General features: G+C 53.7%; 1 protein-coding gene across 6 annotated transcripts in view; it reads right to left on the minus strand.

The window, feature by feature from the left end:
• NRP2 (neuropilin 2) overlaps nucleotides 1–11,227 on the minus strand; it is a 90,735-nt gene extending 79,508 nt beyond the window's left edge. For all 6 annotated transcript variants that reach the window (XM_055718145.1, XM_055718143.1, XM_055718144.1 and 3 more), the window contains exon 1: nucleotides 10,856–11,227. In XM_055718145.1, the coding sequence (XP_055574120.1) occupies nucleotides 10,856–10,928 (73 nt within the window). In that variant the 5' untranslated portion in view covers nucleotides 10,929–11,227. The remainder of the gene's footprint in view (nucleotides 1–10,855) is intronic.
• Between the last annotated feature and the right edge of the window lie 2,545 nt (nucleotides 11,228–13,772).

A 13,772-nucleotide genomic window follows, 5' to 3' on the forward strand; every position in this document is an offset into this window, starting at 1 on the left:
GCCTTTCAGCTTTGGGTTAGAACAGGCCCTAGAGGGTGATTTCATCTTCAAAAAAACATTTAATCTCATGAACATTGCAAATCAGATTTATTATTACATTACTTGCTGGGAGGAAAATCTGCATCACAGGGTCAATTGATAACGCACTACAAATCCCAACAAAGTCCCTTTCTCCACGGGGCCCCTACTGCGTGCATCTTGCTGCCCCCCCTCCACCCCCTGCCACCACCCTGTCCCAGCACCCTGGCCCCACAGGCTGCCCCAAGAAGACAGCACTGCCTCTTCACACCCAGCAAAATGGCCAAACCCCAAAATCCTCCAGAGATCGGGCTGTTCCTGTCCCTCCTGCAGCAGCCCTTGCTGCAAAGCCCCGGCTCTGCCCAGGAGAAGCAAAGCAGCGCAGACTTGTGTGGGTTCAACCCTACACTGCAAGTCTGGCTCTGTCCCTCTGCCACGGGGTCCACCAGGCCCCGGGGGTGTCCCCTGTCAGGCTGTCACAAGTCTGCCTGGTCTTGGTGAGGACATCCCAGCCTGCCTTCAAACTGCCCTCTTGCTGGTGCCAACGCCAGCAGCAGGAGCGAGGCAGGGCACCTCGGTAGCAATGCTTCCTGGAAAAAAGCACTGTTGAATAAACAACCTGCTGCTTCCACGCTGCCTGCAGAAAATGCACATGCCCTGGGCAGGAACAAGGGCAGCAGGAAGGCCCTTTGAGGGGGATCAAGGCTTCCCTCACAATGAAAAAACGCTGTCTCAGTTTCCCCCTTGTTTTTCATGCCCTTTAGCACATTCATTCTTCAAAATAACTTTCTTCTCACACACCCAAAGGCAGCTCTGCAGCCCTCCCTTTTTTCTTAAAATAATCCTGTAAGTATTCTGAAAAATACAAGGGGAAAAATCGCAACACTGCCATGGAAGAGCTGAGAATACCAAAAAACATCTGGTTTTGTTCCACAGGAGAGCTTGCTCAACACACAAACATTTACAAACCTACGTTCTTGCACAAATCTCTTCTCTCAGCAAGGCATATTTGCCCACACACGTGTCTATGTGGGCTTGGGGGGCGAGAGAGAGAGAGAAAGGGAGACATTCACATGGAAGACATTCACGGACTTGTTGACATCAATGTACAAATAGATGTGTAATTCACACTTCACTCATGTACGCACTTTCACACCTTCTCCTAAAAATTCACACCTCGTTTGCACACATGTCCACCCCCTCCAGCAAAAAGAAATATTCAAGCTGCAGATTATTTTTCTTGGAAAGGGCAAAGTCTCGAAACAATGGAAATACAGTCAATCCTTCCACACCTCGTCATCCCCTCCCTGTCTTTTCAGCTTTCACACACATGCTACCCGCTAGGCTGATACCACCAACATCACCCACCACTCAGAAGCTGCTAGCCCCTTACTCGCGCCGGATACTGTGAATACTCTGAGCCGTTGCAACTCAGCTCGTTGGAGGGGAACTGCAATGTGAACAGGGGTGTCAGGCTCCTGCTTGCTCCGGCTCTTCCCTGATAAATGAACTCAGGAGCAGAACCCCAGGTTTACCCTGACCTTAAGACTAAGGAAATCCCTAGGCTTGATCCTGATTTCAGGTCGGCTTGGTGCCCAAGTTACACTGCTGGTGCTGGTGAGGCCAGCCTGAGTGGGGGGCTGGAGACCAGCTCTCTGCACCTGTGGTCTCTACAGCAAAATGAGTTGAGCAGGTGAAACCACTGAGCGGACAGGAGCAGCAGCCACATTGCTCAGGTGTTCACATACCACCAGGAAAGTTTCACCATCTTTCTGCAGCAGGGAAAGCTTTCCACCTGTAGGAAAGTCTATCCGTGTCTCTCAGAGGAACAGATTTTGTCCTTTTATTCATCCCTCCCCAAGAAGGACCAGAGAAACCAAGGCTACTTCAGTACAGTGCTGCATTGTCCACACACAGCACCAGCCTGCATGGTAGGCAGCAGCATACCAGGGAAACCAGGCCTTCTTAAGAGTTATGAAAGTAATTCTGCCTCTTCAGATGTCTTTGTAATTGTTCTGTCAGGCTTTTTCTCTTTTGATTCACCGGTATCTAACAGATAAACACCTGCAAAACCACCACCACCAACAAAGTATCCATCACTGTACTGACGGGCAAAGAGTTTGCCGCAGCAGACATGCCAGCCACTGGCTTTCTGTATAAAATCAGGCCAGTTTTGTACACCGTAGAGAGCCAGGCTTCTACATAATTGTGTCCTTTCAAACAGACACACTGAATCCATGCTAAAAGAAAAAAAAGAAAAAAAGGTGAGCAGCATGGCTATTGCCCAGGCTGTATGCTTTGGAAGACAGACATGCTCCACACCCGATGGGCTCTGGAAGGTTTTGCCAGCCCTGAATCCACATAAAATTAAACTTAAATTCTGAAGCATAAGCCAAGTATCTCAGGAGCATGGGACATCCCATTGCTCAGTAAGCAAAATGTAGTCATAGAAAGCAAACTGCCGGGGCGCCTGCCAGCCTGCATGGTGCAGGGGCCAGTGGAGTGCTGTGCTGATGGTGAGGCCACAGGAGAGCAGCCAGGCTCCTCGATGGGGGCTACGGAGGTCGACACTTCCTGGCAGCGTCAGAACAGACTGTGTTCAGGATGGGAAATCCCAAGATCCCCTCCTTCATTAAGGCCCACCACACGACTTGCATTACCTCAGCAACCCTCTCCTTGCAGGACCATCCCAACAGGGAAACTACACCAGAGGGCAACCACCAAGCCGCAGGGATGGGAAAGGAAAAGGACAACAACTAAGCCACAGGGATGGGAAAGGAAGACCTGGAGAAGTTCATGAAGGCAGACTCCTGCAAACGCCACACTTACAGCAGGCAACTCCAAAGTTTCCCACAGAGATGGGTATCAGCAGCTGAGCTCCTCACCCTTTGCAAGGGACAGACCCCTCTTTCCCTGCCCTGACCCGCTGGAGACATCCAGGCTGATGAAGTCTCCCCCAGGCTGCAATGAGCAATCATCACTCCAGGGACCCAAAAATAACAGTGAGGCCCCGGGAACCTCCACCCACACTTGGGGTTTTTCAGCTCTGCAGCTCATCAGTGCATGCTGAAAACTTAGGCCAGGAGCAGAGCGTTCTCCTACTTGAATTTCCTGCCTATTAAACCCCTCTGGATTTCCCTCTCCCCAGGAGAGCAGGGCTCACTGTTATTGTTGGACCTTCAACACAGAAGCTAAAGCCAACTCTGCCTGTAACAAAAATAATCATCACCAGAGAGGCCCATTTCATAACAAACACATACTACAGCCTCTCAGAGCTTGTAGCGTCCAGCAGAAAACTATCATGTGTTTTGATCTGCTGGGTTCAGTTTACTTTGAGGATGTTAATCTGGGCTGCGCACAAAATTTCATGTGTTCTTGTTGCCTTAGAGGCAAGCAGCAGGCACTGCTGCTTGTGCTGCTCAAGAAAAGCAGCCTTCCAGGGCAGCAAAGGAGCAAGGGAGAGAAATCCTGGGAGTTCCATGGCAAAGGGGTGCATCACCTAGCCTCATCACTTATTTCTCTTCTTCACATAAGGGCCTCACAGCCCAAGTCCACACTCTCATCCAACCACTGCAGATGATTTCTACATCCCAGGATTCAGCGCTGGCCAGAAGAGATTTGCCCTGCCAACCCTCCAACAGTGCAGCAAAATACGAGTCCTAGCACACATGACCTACTGCTCTCAGAGCTGCTGCACGTGGTGGAAGCCCTTGTGCAGCAAACCTTGTATTTCAGTCCCACTAAGAGTCAAATGGCTCTTCAAGAAGTTAAGTTTTTCAATGTCCATGTGCATCCAAGCACTTGGCCAAATCCTAGTAGGGAGAGGACAAACAGATCTTTTCTGCTGAGGATTTATTACCATTAATGTTCATTCTGCCTTGTTCCCCAGGCGCTGGCTCTGGGGGACAGTCCGGGCACGGCTGATGTGGCAGGGGTTCTCACCCTAAACTGGTAAGGTATGGCACCACTTGCGCATCGGGCAGGAACACAAATGCAAACTCTCATATTTAAATGATACAGCTTAGCCATTGGCCAAGGAGACAGACATAGTGCAGAGGAAGCTAATACAATTAGGTATTTTATCCCCAGTAGTATAGATCATTTTAGCAGAAGCATGTTTGCTTTGGATTGAGAGATAAAGCTTCAAAGGCTTCCTGAACAAATTAATGGACAAACACACCCAAACACCACAAAGCACTTACACACACATTTCATCCCAGAGTAGCACACACATCCATGTCCTGGGATTTCACACAACCAGGGAAAAGCCCCCTGGATATTTCATTGCGGGCCTTTACCAGTTTAACTAAAATTTCACTTAAAAGTGGAGGCACAGCAAAGCAGAATTTAAAGACTGCTTTTGTGATCTAAACTAGGGTTTTGTTTGATTCAAAGTGTCTCAAGCCTGTCACGAGACAGGCTCATAAAAACACTGTCTGGGCTTAAGCAAGAAAGGAACGCGCCAATCCATCAGTTGAGGAATGCAGCCATTTGACCACTTCCTAAGGCAACCAGGGAGGGATGCAATATATTCACTTTATAGCACTGGACAGCAGTGAGAGGGGAACGCCGGAAAGCTCAGCAAATGGAACAATTTAGCTGTGAGCCTTTGCAAAAAGGGATAATTTAAAATTATTTTTAAATAAGAAGGGAGTGTTGGAGGAAGGAAGAGAGAAGAGGAGATTCTGAGATTTCTGGTACCTGCACTTTCTCTGCCATGTTAATCCACAGATGAATTAACTGCAAACCTGAAACAGAGACCTACTCAAGCTTCACTGTGGAAAATGAGAGGGCCAAATCCTGCCTGCAAATCCAGGTAATTTGCTTTGAAATCACTGGAGTTGAGCTGATTTCCACCCCTGCAGTTCTGAATAGCTGCCTTCTAGGGGCTGGCATCACTTTGTACCACTTGAGTCAGTGGCAACCTTGACCTTTAAATGTTGCCACTCCGGGGTTTTGATGGTGTCCCTGCTGCACCCCCAACCTTGTATCTTTGATGACATTTTATATCCTGGTTTTACATAGTGCCAGCTCTGCTAACTTTGTTATTTGTCATCTTCTATCACAGGCAAATGCAATTCCAATAGGGCAACTGGCTTAATAGTGTTAGTCTTTATATAGATACATGTGCACACAATTCTCCCGGCTTGCCTGCAAATGTAATCGGTGGGCCTGGAATTACAACTCCTGGCTACTCTGGTAATCATTCGAGAAAGTGCCTGAATGTGTGAATGCACATACAAGGGAGGGGGATAATTGCACATTGAACTTGCAGGAATCATGCCCATTTCTCCTGCCTCTGCGTTAGGCTCCCCAAGGGTTTGAAGTCTCATGGAAACACACTGCCATCACTCAGGAAATAGGTAGCACCTCCAGGAGACCTTTAAGCCGCAGATCAGGCAGTTTCTGAAGAAACCTTGCTGGTACCGCAGGGTGAGGAAACGGAGACTTGAGGAAGCTTGAAGGCTCAGAGCAGAGGCAGAAATAAAGCAGAGGCTCCCTGCATGGCAGCCTGCCACCCTACCTACAGGCCACACTAGGAAATAAAACAAGGAGGAAATAATGTGTTGAGCCACCCGTGTGAATGCTATCAATAACAGGTTGGTTCGAGGGCCATAGAGGAAAAGCAGGAAACATTTCTAACTCCACATGTTGGAGAAAGAGCCAGGGATTCACCTAGGATTCCTCTCTAAAGAGCTTCAGGCTTCATGAAAGGTGTTCAGTGCCTCTGAAATACTAATTAGTATTACTATTACGGTGATTCCAAGAAGGGGAAAAAAAAAAGCGCCTATCTCATCTACCCCCCACACCCTCCCAGCTTCCTTGCACCTTTTGAGTCCATCTGTCAGGGTCCACCTGAAACAGAATCCCGGCTTTCCCCACCAGGCAAGGACAGTTTATTCATGCCTCTTCCCAAAGTGGCTGGCAGAGGCTCTCTGAATCCTGCAACACCCCTGCCTCAGCCCTCCCTCCCAGGGGCCCTGTTGGAGCTGCAGAGCAAAAATTCAATGCCTTGGCAGCAGGCAGCCCCATGGATGGGATGGGATGGGAAGCAATGCCTCTGGAGCCACCCGGGAAGAGGCCCCGCTGCAGCTCGCTCCACGCACGCTGCTGAGCAGCAGCGGCAGCTTCAGCCTTTACAATGGCTTGCTCAAATCCAGCTACTGGTGAGCCTCACTACTAGTGCCGAAGCTATTACACATTCTGGCGAGTGTCTTAAACACATTGTTTCCTGCTGAGCACATATTCAGCGGTCAAACAGAAAGAGAAAAGCAGGAGTGAGACTGGGGGTGTGCATGAGGGGGAAAGTTGCCAAGGGGCTCTGGGCGCAGGAGGGGCAGCATGGGGAAGGGAAGGATGCAGGAGCATGCATGAGTCTGCAGCAAGGTGGAGGGGACCAGAGGGGCTCTGTGTGTAAGAGAAGAGGTACAGATTTGCATGCTTGTGAAAAGAGGAGGAACCAGGGAGATAGTAAGTCTGTGTGTATGTGCCGTTGTCCACAAGGGGTTGGGGTTTTTCCTCTGTCCGCTCCCCACAGGCATCCCCTAAAACCCACGGTACAAAGGAGCCTTTCAACAACATGTAAGCAGAGTGACAGTGTCCTTTTGGTTTCACCATCTTCCTAGGAGGGTTGCAGGGAAAGGCAGGCACATTCAAGCCCCACACAGACAACACTTCACAGCTAGGGATGACCCACCAGTACAGCTGGGGCTGATGTCTTGCCTTTGTCTCAAACACAAGGGGAGAAATCAGGGCAGGTTTCAAAGACTCAGAGCCCAGCACCTCATCTCCGGAGCCCATTTTCTTTGGCTCATCAAGTGTGAAGAGAAAGGGAGAAACATTCAGACAGAAAGTCCCTACAGTCATCCATCCCTGCAAGTAGTACTTCAGGCTCACTACCTGTACCCCTTTCCCCCATCCTGTCTGGGGAGAGGCTGCCTCACCAAGGCTGTGGCCAGGGCCCCAGCCCCCCAGTGTTACCCTAGCTGTCCTCCCCCATGAAGTCCATGGGCACCGCCTGCACGTAGAAAAGGTTACAGAGCCGAGTTGTGATTTCGAGTGTTTGGCCCTGTGCCTGCTGACCTCGTGCTGACAAGCCTCTCGTCTGTGTCTGTGCTTGTGTCTTTTCACTGCACAGGCATCGAGCCTGGCTGAGGATCTGGCCTTCTGCGATTGCGAGTTGGCTCAGGCAGGGAGAAGGCTGACCCTTTGATTCTGAGTATGATTAAAACCATGCTACTGTAGCGCTAAGCCGTGCGCAACACTGCTAGCAACAGCCCTGATTTATGTTGTTGCTAGTATTGCGGTTTCTACCAGGGTGTAGACAGGGATTTTGAAAATAGCCCAGCTACCTCTTTGTCTGTGTGTGTATTATAATTAGAAATGTGTCAAAGGGCTGTTACAGAGTGAGGGTAGACCTGGAAATGTTCACACCCCACTTCTGCCCCCACCTCCGTGCCTACACCGTCAGCCCCAGCTTGGGTGTGTGCAGGCACATCAGCTCTCTGCACTTCCCGGATTAGACAACTGTATTCCTGAGACCCCATGGGGACACAGTGGCGGTGACTTCACCACACAATGGAGAGCAAGTTTAGCAGCTTCCAGTTTGCTCTCAGGCTGCTGCAATCTGCCTCCACCACCATGGCTAAATGCTGACTTTTTCTGTTTCGATTTCAGATAGGATCATGGGTCTCAGATATAGACGATTTATTTTCCTAGCACAGCTGGTCTGTCGGAGGTCATGTAATTTGGCAGCAATCCCAGTGCTTAAAAATTAATTTTTCCTTATTAATACAACTGGGGGTCCCACAGGATAGTATCCCAGCCTTATCTGAACCTGACAGCTTCCTAAACCCCATGAAGGATGCTTTCTCCTCTCTGGCTATCTGCAATACAAGGCCACCATGTCCTGGAGCCTGGCGGCACCGGAGGTTTCTGCTAGGAAACCAACCCACCTGCCTGCCCAGAGCAGCATGCTGCTGGGATGGGGAGCGCTGCCTTCTATGCCCCAGCAAAGTGGGTTGCTTTCTCATTTGAACCTTCTAAGCCATGCAAGAGGTACCAGAGTAAATACTGGAAAAGGGGCTGGAGGGGGGAGAAGGAGCAGGGCAGGGAGATATGAAGCATCTCCATAGAGCCCCCTGGGACCTATATGCCTGCCTGTCACTGCGGACACCCTGTTTTTTCTGCAGCAGGAAAGTTAGGAAACCAAAATGCAGCATCCTGTCCTGGGTCAGAGCCCCCCACTATGCTTGTATCAGTCGTTTTCAGTGATGCTCCTGACAACTGTCTGATTCTTAGGCTAAAAAAGCTTTTGTTCCGAGTAAAAGCCAAGTTAACAGCACAACGGGCAAAAGGCATTACACTCAGCGCTTGAGTGGGTGTGTGTGTGCATGTTTCCATGTGTGCAGCCAAGTGCCTGCTGGGCAGCAATTTGTTTTGGTCCCCCTCCCCACCTTGCTACATCTCTTAAGACATTACCAAAAATACTAGCTTTTAAGCAAACTGTTTGGAAGACTTCAAGAGTGAGCTGAGTGAGCTTTGCTCAGAGCTGCATAAACATCATCTGAACAGCTCAGTACTTGGGTCACTCAAGTCTGTTACTTTCTTACTCGATTGCTTTTTACGGGAAGATTAAAAACACACAGCCATCCAGCCTTCACATTTGTCTTCCAGGGTCTTCTACCTACTCCCCTCCACGGTTATCTCAGGGTTTGCTTGGCTAGATACAAATTGGCAGCTGCGCTGTTTATCTCTTACTGTAGAAATATAGCATGAGGGTTTTTTCCGTGTGGATTATCATATTATTGTCTATTAAAAACATCTCCCCTCGCTACTAACCTCCCTTAGGGAACCTTAAGAGGGACTTTCGTAATGGGGGAAGGCTTTCAGATACACCAGACTGAAACATAAATCCATCTACTTCTGGCATGTTTTTCTTACTAGGCTGGCTAATTTACTAGAGCCGAGCACATCCCGATCGGGGTTCGTGTCCCGTTACCCCATACCTCTGCTCGCTAAGCTAGCAGTAAAGTCATCTGACAGGGCTCACAGCACCACAACATCTCGGCAAACAGCCGCTGGTGTCAGCCTCAAGGAGACAACTTCCTCGCTGGCTCCAGCACCATGTGATGCTCTGCTTAGCTGGGAAAACCCCGTGTTCAAATAAACATTTCTTGCAGCGACTGAATGGCCTCAGAGACAGGGTTGCCTCATGCACCCCTTCCAGTTAGAAGCCCTCACCCACGCAGGACAGAAGGGGACGCACACAGAGGCAGGCACAGGCGGCCGGCCGGGCTCAGCAGCCGCGGGGATGCAGCCGGGCTGGCAGCGCACCCTCGGGTTACAGCCCGGGCTGCCTCCGCGCAACACCCGCTCCAGGACACCAGGCGCTGCCTCTGCGACAGGGACCCTCTGAAAGCCCGTTGCGCTCACTAGGGGCCTCCCAGGACTTTGCCCTTTCTCTTCACCCCATCGAGTGCCTATTCATTTCTTTTCCTATTTGAACAAAAGATGGGATTTTTTCCTTTCCTTTATAACCATAAGGAAGGACGCGATGCCAACCGGCAACTGAATGCACACGGCGTGTGTCTGCCGAGAACGTCTGTGCTTCGCTGCTGCTGCAAAAACGAGGGACTTTCTCAGGCAGCAGAGCCTCTGCCACCTCCCTTGTCAAGGGGGAGCTGGCGGTGTGCCCCCCGGGGCAGGAGAAGGCAGAGAGGCCGGGGGAAGGGCAGGGGCCGCCGCACGCACACCGCGCCTTTGCCACCTACCGCTGCCCTGGTCAGACCGCGGCTCAGGACCCCGCGTCCCCGCGGGCTCCCGGAGGCACGTCCCCAGGCCCCGGCTAACGGGAAGGGAAACCCACAGCCCAGCAGCTGCTGGCTTGGCACCGCCGTCCTGCCCGGCGGCTCCCGGGCTGCTGACCGCAGAAGGAGCCCCAGGAGAGCGGCGGGCGGCTGGGTGAGGCATATCCTTTTCCTCCAGTGACTGCTCCAGGTGGGGACCCTGCTGCCCCCGTTAGCCAGCCCCAAAGCCAGCGGCCGGGGAGAGCAGGGCCCAGCTTCAGCCCGCCCTTGCCCCTCTCCTGTCCCCAAGCCGAAGCTACGCAAGCACCGGGGCTTCATCCCCGCGCCTCCCGACAGCCCAGCCTAGCGTTTCAGCGAATACCAGAAAAACACACTCGCGCCCCAAAACGTGCCACGAACCCGGCAGGTCCCGGGACACCTCGGCGTTTGCGAAGTGAGCGGGGTCCCGCACGCCCGGCGGGCGGCCTTTCCCGGGGGGCTGCCCGGAGGTGCCTCCAGCGGGCGGGTGCCGCCACCTCCGGGCAGCCTCGCCTGCTCCCAGCGCCGCCCGGCGCGGCTGCCGGCTCCCTGCCAGGCGATTTTAAATTTCTCGCCTAAAGTTTCCCGAGGTTGCAACCGGGCATACGGGGCCGCGGGCATCCGGATGCGGGTGTCCGAGATGCGGCTAGTCCCTAGCGCTTCCCCTCCCTTCCCCGCGCCCCCACCACAAACACCCAGCACGCAACTTTCCAGCGCGGCTCCGTGCCCTCGCCCCTCCGTGCCGGGCGACGGGAGCTGCGCGGTTTCACCGGCTGCGCGCCTTGCCGGGGGGCTGCGCTATCCCCGCCCCGCCACACCCAGGAACCCCCCCAGCCCCGTGCTGCCAAGGCTGCGCGGCGCCGCCGATCCCTCATTTATTTCCTACGAGATGCCCGAGGCCAGGCAAAGCCCCTGTGCGTCCGTCCGGGCGCCCGAAAGTTGGCCGGGCCGGGCGGGCACCCTCGCCCGGGCGCGGCTGGGGGCATCCCCCGCCCCGGGGGGCGCCTTACCTGTCTCCGCCGTGCCTCCGGAACCGGGCAAGCACAGCCCTAGAAATCCCCACGCGAGGAGAAACGTATCCATCCTTCGGAAGAAATTAAAAAAAAACAAACCCAAAAACCAACGCCCGAGGCTGCGGGGCCGGGCGCGCCGCGCCCGCGTGGGCGCCCCACTCGCGAGCGGCTCCGGCGGGGCTCAGCGGGGGCCGGCGGCAGCGGCCTCCCCCGGGCCGGGGCTGCGGGGCGGGCGGTGCCGGCCGAACACCTCTCCCCTAGGGCGACCCGCGGGGCCGGCGCCTCGGCATCCCCCGGGGCGCGGCGGCGGTGCGGGCTGGGGCGCCGTCTGCGCCTCCTCTCCCTCCCCGCCGGCGCCTCGCAGCCTTTTCAGGCAGGGCGGCATGTGGCTGTCAGCGCCGCGCGGCGGCCCCGCCCCCCGCGCCCCCGCCCGCCCTCGCCCCGCCCCCTCGCCCCGCCCCGCCCGCGGCCGCGGGGAAGCGCGGAGGCTCGCGCGGCGCGGAGCGGTCCCGCCGCGCCGGGCGCGCCCCGGTTCGTGGGTACCGGCCGGCCCGTCCCCCGGGCGGCCGCGGCCCCGCGGCGAGGGCAGGCGGGCGGGCTCCGGCAGCGCCCGGCTGAGAGAGCTGCGGGAGAGCCGGGCCGCGCGAAGGGAGACACCCAGACATTGTCGGATGGGGGAGCATCAGGACAAGGATTGTCCCTGCTCCTGGGCTGCCGCCGCCGCCGCCGGCCGAGGCCCAGAAGCGCCGTGCCTCGGCCGCCGTGCCGCAGCGGGAGCGGGAGCGGGAGCGGGGCGCGCACGCTGCCTGGCGCTGACGCACCCGTGTTGCGGCGCGCAGGCTGGTGCGGGGGCAAACGCCAGAGCTGACCGGGAGGAGCGGCCACCGAGAAGCCCCCGCAGCGGCTCCCCCGCTCCCAGCCGCTCTCCGCACGGCGCTCCGCAAAACGCCAGCCGAGCGCGCTCGGAAAGTTTCCTCGCCGTGCCCCTGGGCAGGCCAGGGGTCCCTGCCTGGGCCGCAGCCGCCGGCACCCCGCCTTCACTTGCAGCTTACCCAGACGGACCCCAGCGGGCTCAGAGGCCAGTGCCTGGCAAAGTGGGGGTAACTCACACCTTCCTGTTTGGGAGGGGACATTTCAAAGCACACAAGTGACATGAGCCCTAAAACGCCACACCAAAACAAATCTTTTATGCTGTTGATCAGTCCCTAGATTATAGACTCCAGCTTCCAAACACACATAGACAAAGGGATTAAAACTGCGTTACCTCCGTTCCGTTTTTTTCAGTTGGTAATTAGTAAAGAGATACTGACATGTGGCAGAAGTGAGATACATCATTGTGTGGGTGAGAGGGAAAGTACAAACGTTTCACTGGTATTCGTTTAGGGTGATGAGACTAATTATTTTGTACTCTGCTGTCTATCAGTTAGGGGTAGCATCACCAGCTCGCGTCAATGAAATGCCAATGCCAACCTGCTTGAGCACATGCACACAATATGAACGCACTGAGTTCCTCCTAGGCCAGTGGAAGTTCATTGTCAGCAACCGATCTGGCCTGACAGATGGATCGGGTATTTCAGCCGTTACCCCGAGGGCTCTAGCATCCCTCTTCCCTCTCTGTGTTTTGATACCTGATTTTGCATCTTCCCTGGCTCAAATGTACTCCGACACCTGTTGAAGTCAATACAAAGCCAGTGGCAACCGAGTCTACTACCTTATTTACTGTATTTTGATGTGGAATTATGCAACTATTATTTACTACTTGCTTATAGTTAGACTACTATCAAGCTAGCAAAGTGTGATTTTTTCTGTGTATAAATAGCCCTCGCATATCATAACACAGATATCAGAGCATAATATAAAGGCACAGCATGAATCGTTCCTCTCTTGAGATGTACGTGGAGAAGGAAGAGGTTACCAAGCCCTAACCAGCGATGGCCCCATCATGCACACCATACACTGCAGGGGCAATTCTCCACCCATTACACTCAGATTTTCCCCTGGTTAAGGCCAACAGAAGACTGCAGACACAACCCTGAACTAATATCAGCTCTGATCTGCTACTCAGTGAAAGGAAGATAACCCTAGGAAAGAAAATGGTGATGGGAAATGAAGTTAACCTGCTGCTCCACAGAGGTTTCTCTCAGCTGCTTTTCAACCGCTCTCCACAAATCCAGCCCTGCGTTTAGTGTCAGATCTCAAGTCTCCTCTCCACAACATGCCGCTATCAGGAAGAGAAAAGCACAACTGAAATACCAGGCAGTGCTACTGCCATTCCTACCACTTCAGGTATTCAGAACAGGATGATGACCAAACTGATGACACCTGCTAGTCCAGCTCAGGTACAAGAGTGACGAAAGTACTTCTTTGGGGAGCATTTAAGACTCAGAACCTTTCCCAGGTTTGAAGGAACTGAGCACAAAGTAATGCTGTGCACCTTGAACTTACTTCTGCCTGTTCCCAGGGGCAGCTGCTGCTGCTGTGGGCATTGCTCTGTACCCCAAGCAAGGCTGGACCTCATCAGCTCTCCGTGCCGGAGAAGTCCTGCTTCTGCCAAAGGGCTCAGGGCTCTGGTCTCTGTTCAGTCCTCCTGCGGATATTTAAAACCCACGAGTAAGCACTTGCCAAACCCATTGGGAACTGCAGCATTTTTCCATATCTGTATGTCAGAAACATCCAGAAAACCTCACTGAAAATGAGACAATATGTAATGTAATGGTACTGTAACATTTAATGTACCATCTGCATTAAATTTGGTTGAAGAAATTTTGCAGCCCAAGCGTTAGTCAGAGCTGTGATGCAGTGAAATTTCCCCATCTCTCTTCTCCCCTCCAGCAGAAAGCATTCCCCTCCTCAAGCGGTTGCTTAGTTCCCTGCTGCTGACCCAAGGGCCCGCATACCTAGGGCTTTCCCTGGC

This window comes from Falco cherrug, chromosome 8 (assembly GCF_023634085.1).
Source record: "Falco cherrug isolate bFalChe1 chromosome 8, bFalChe1.pri, whole genome shotgun sequence".
NCBI classification, from domain to species: Eukaryota; Metazoa; Chordata; class Aves; order Falconiformes; family Falconidae; genus Falco; species Falco cherrug.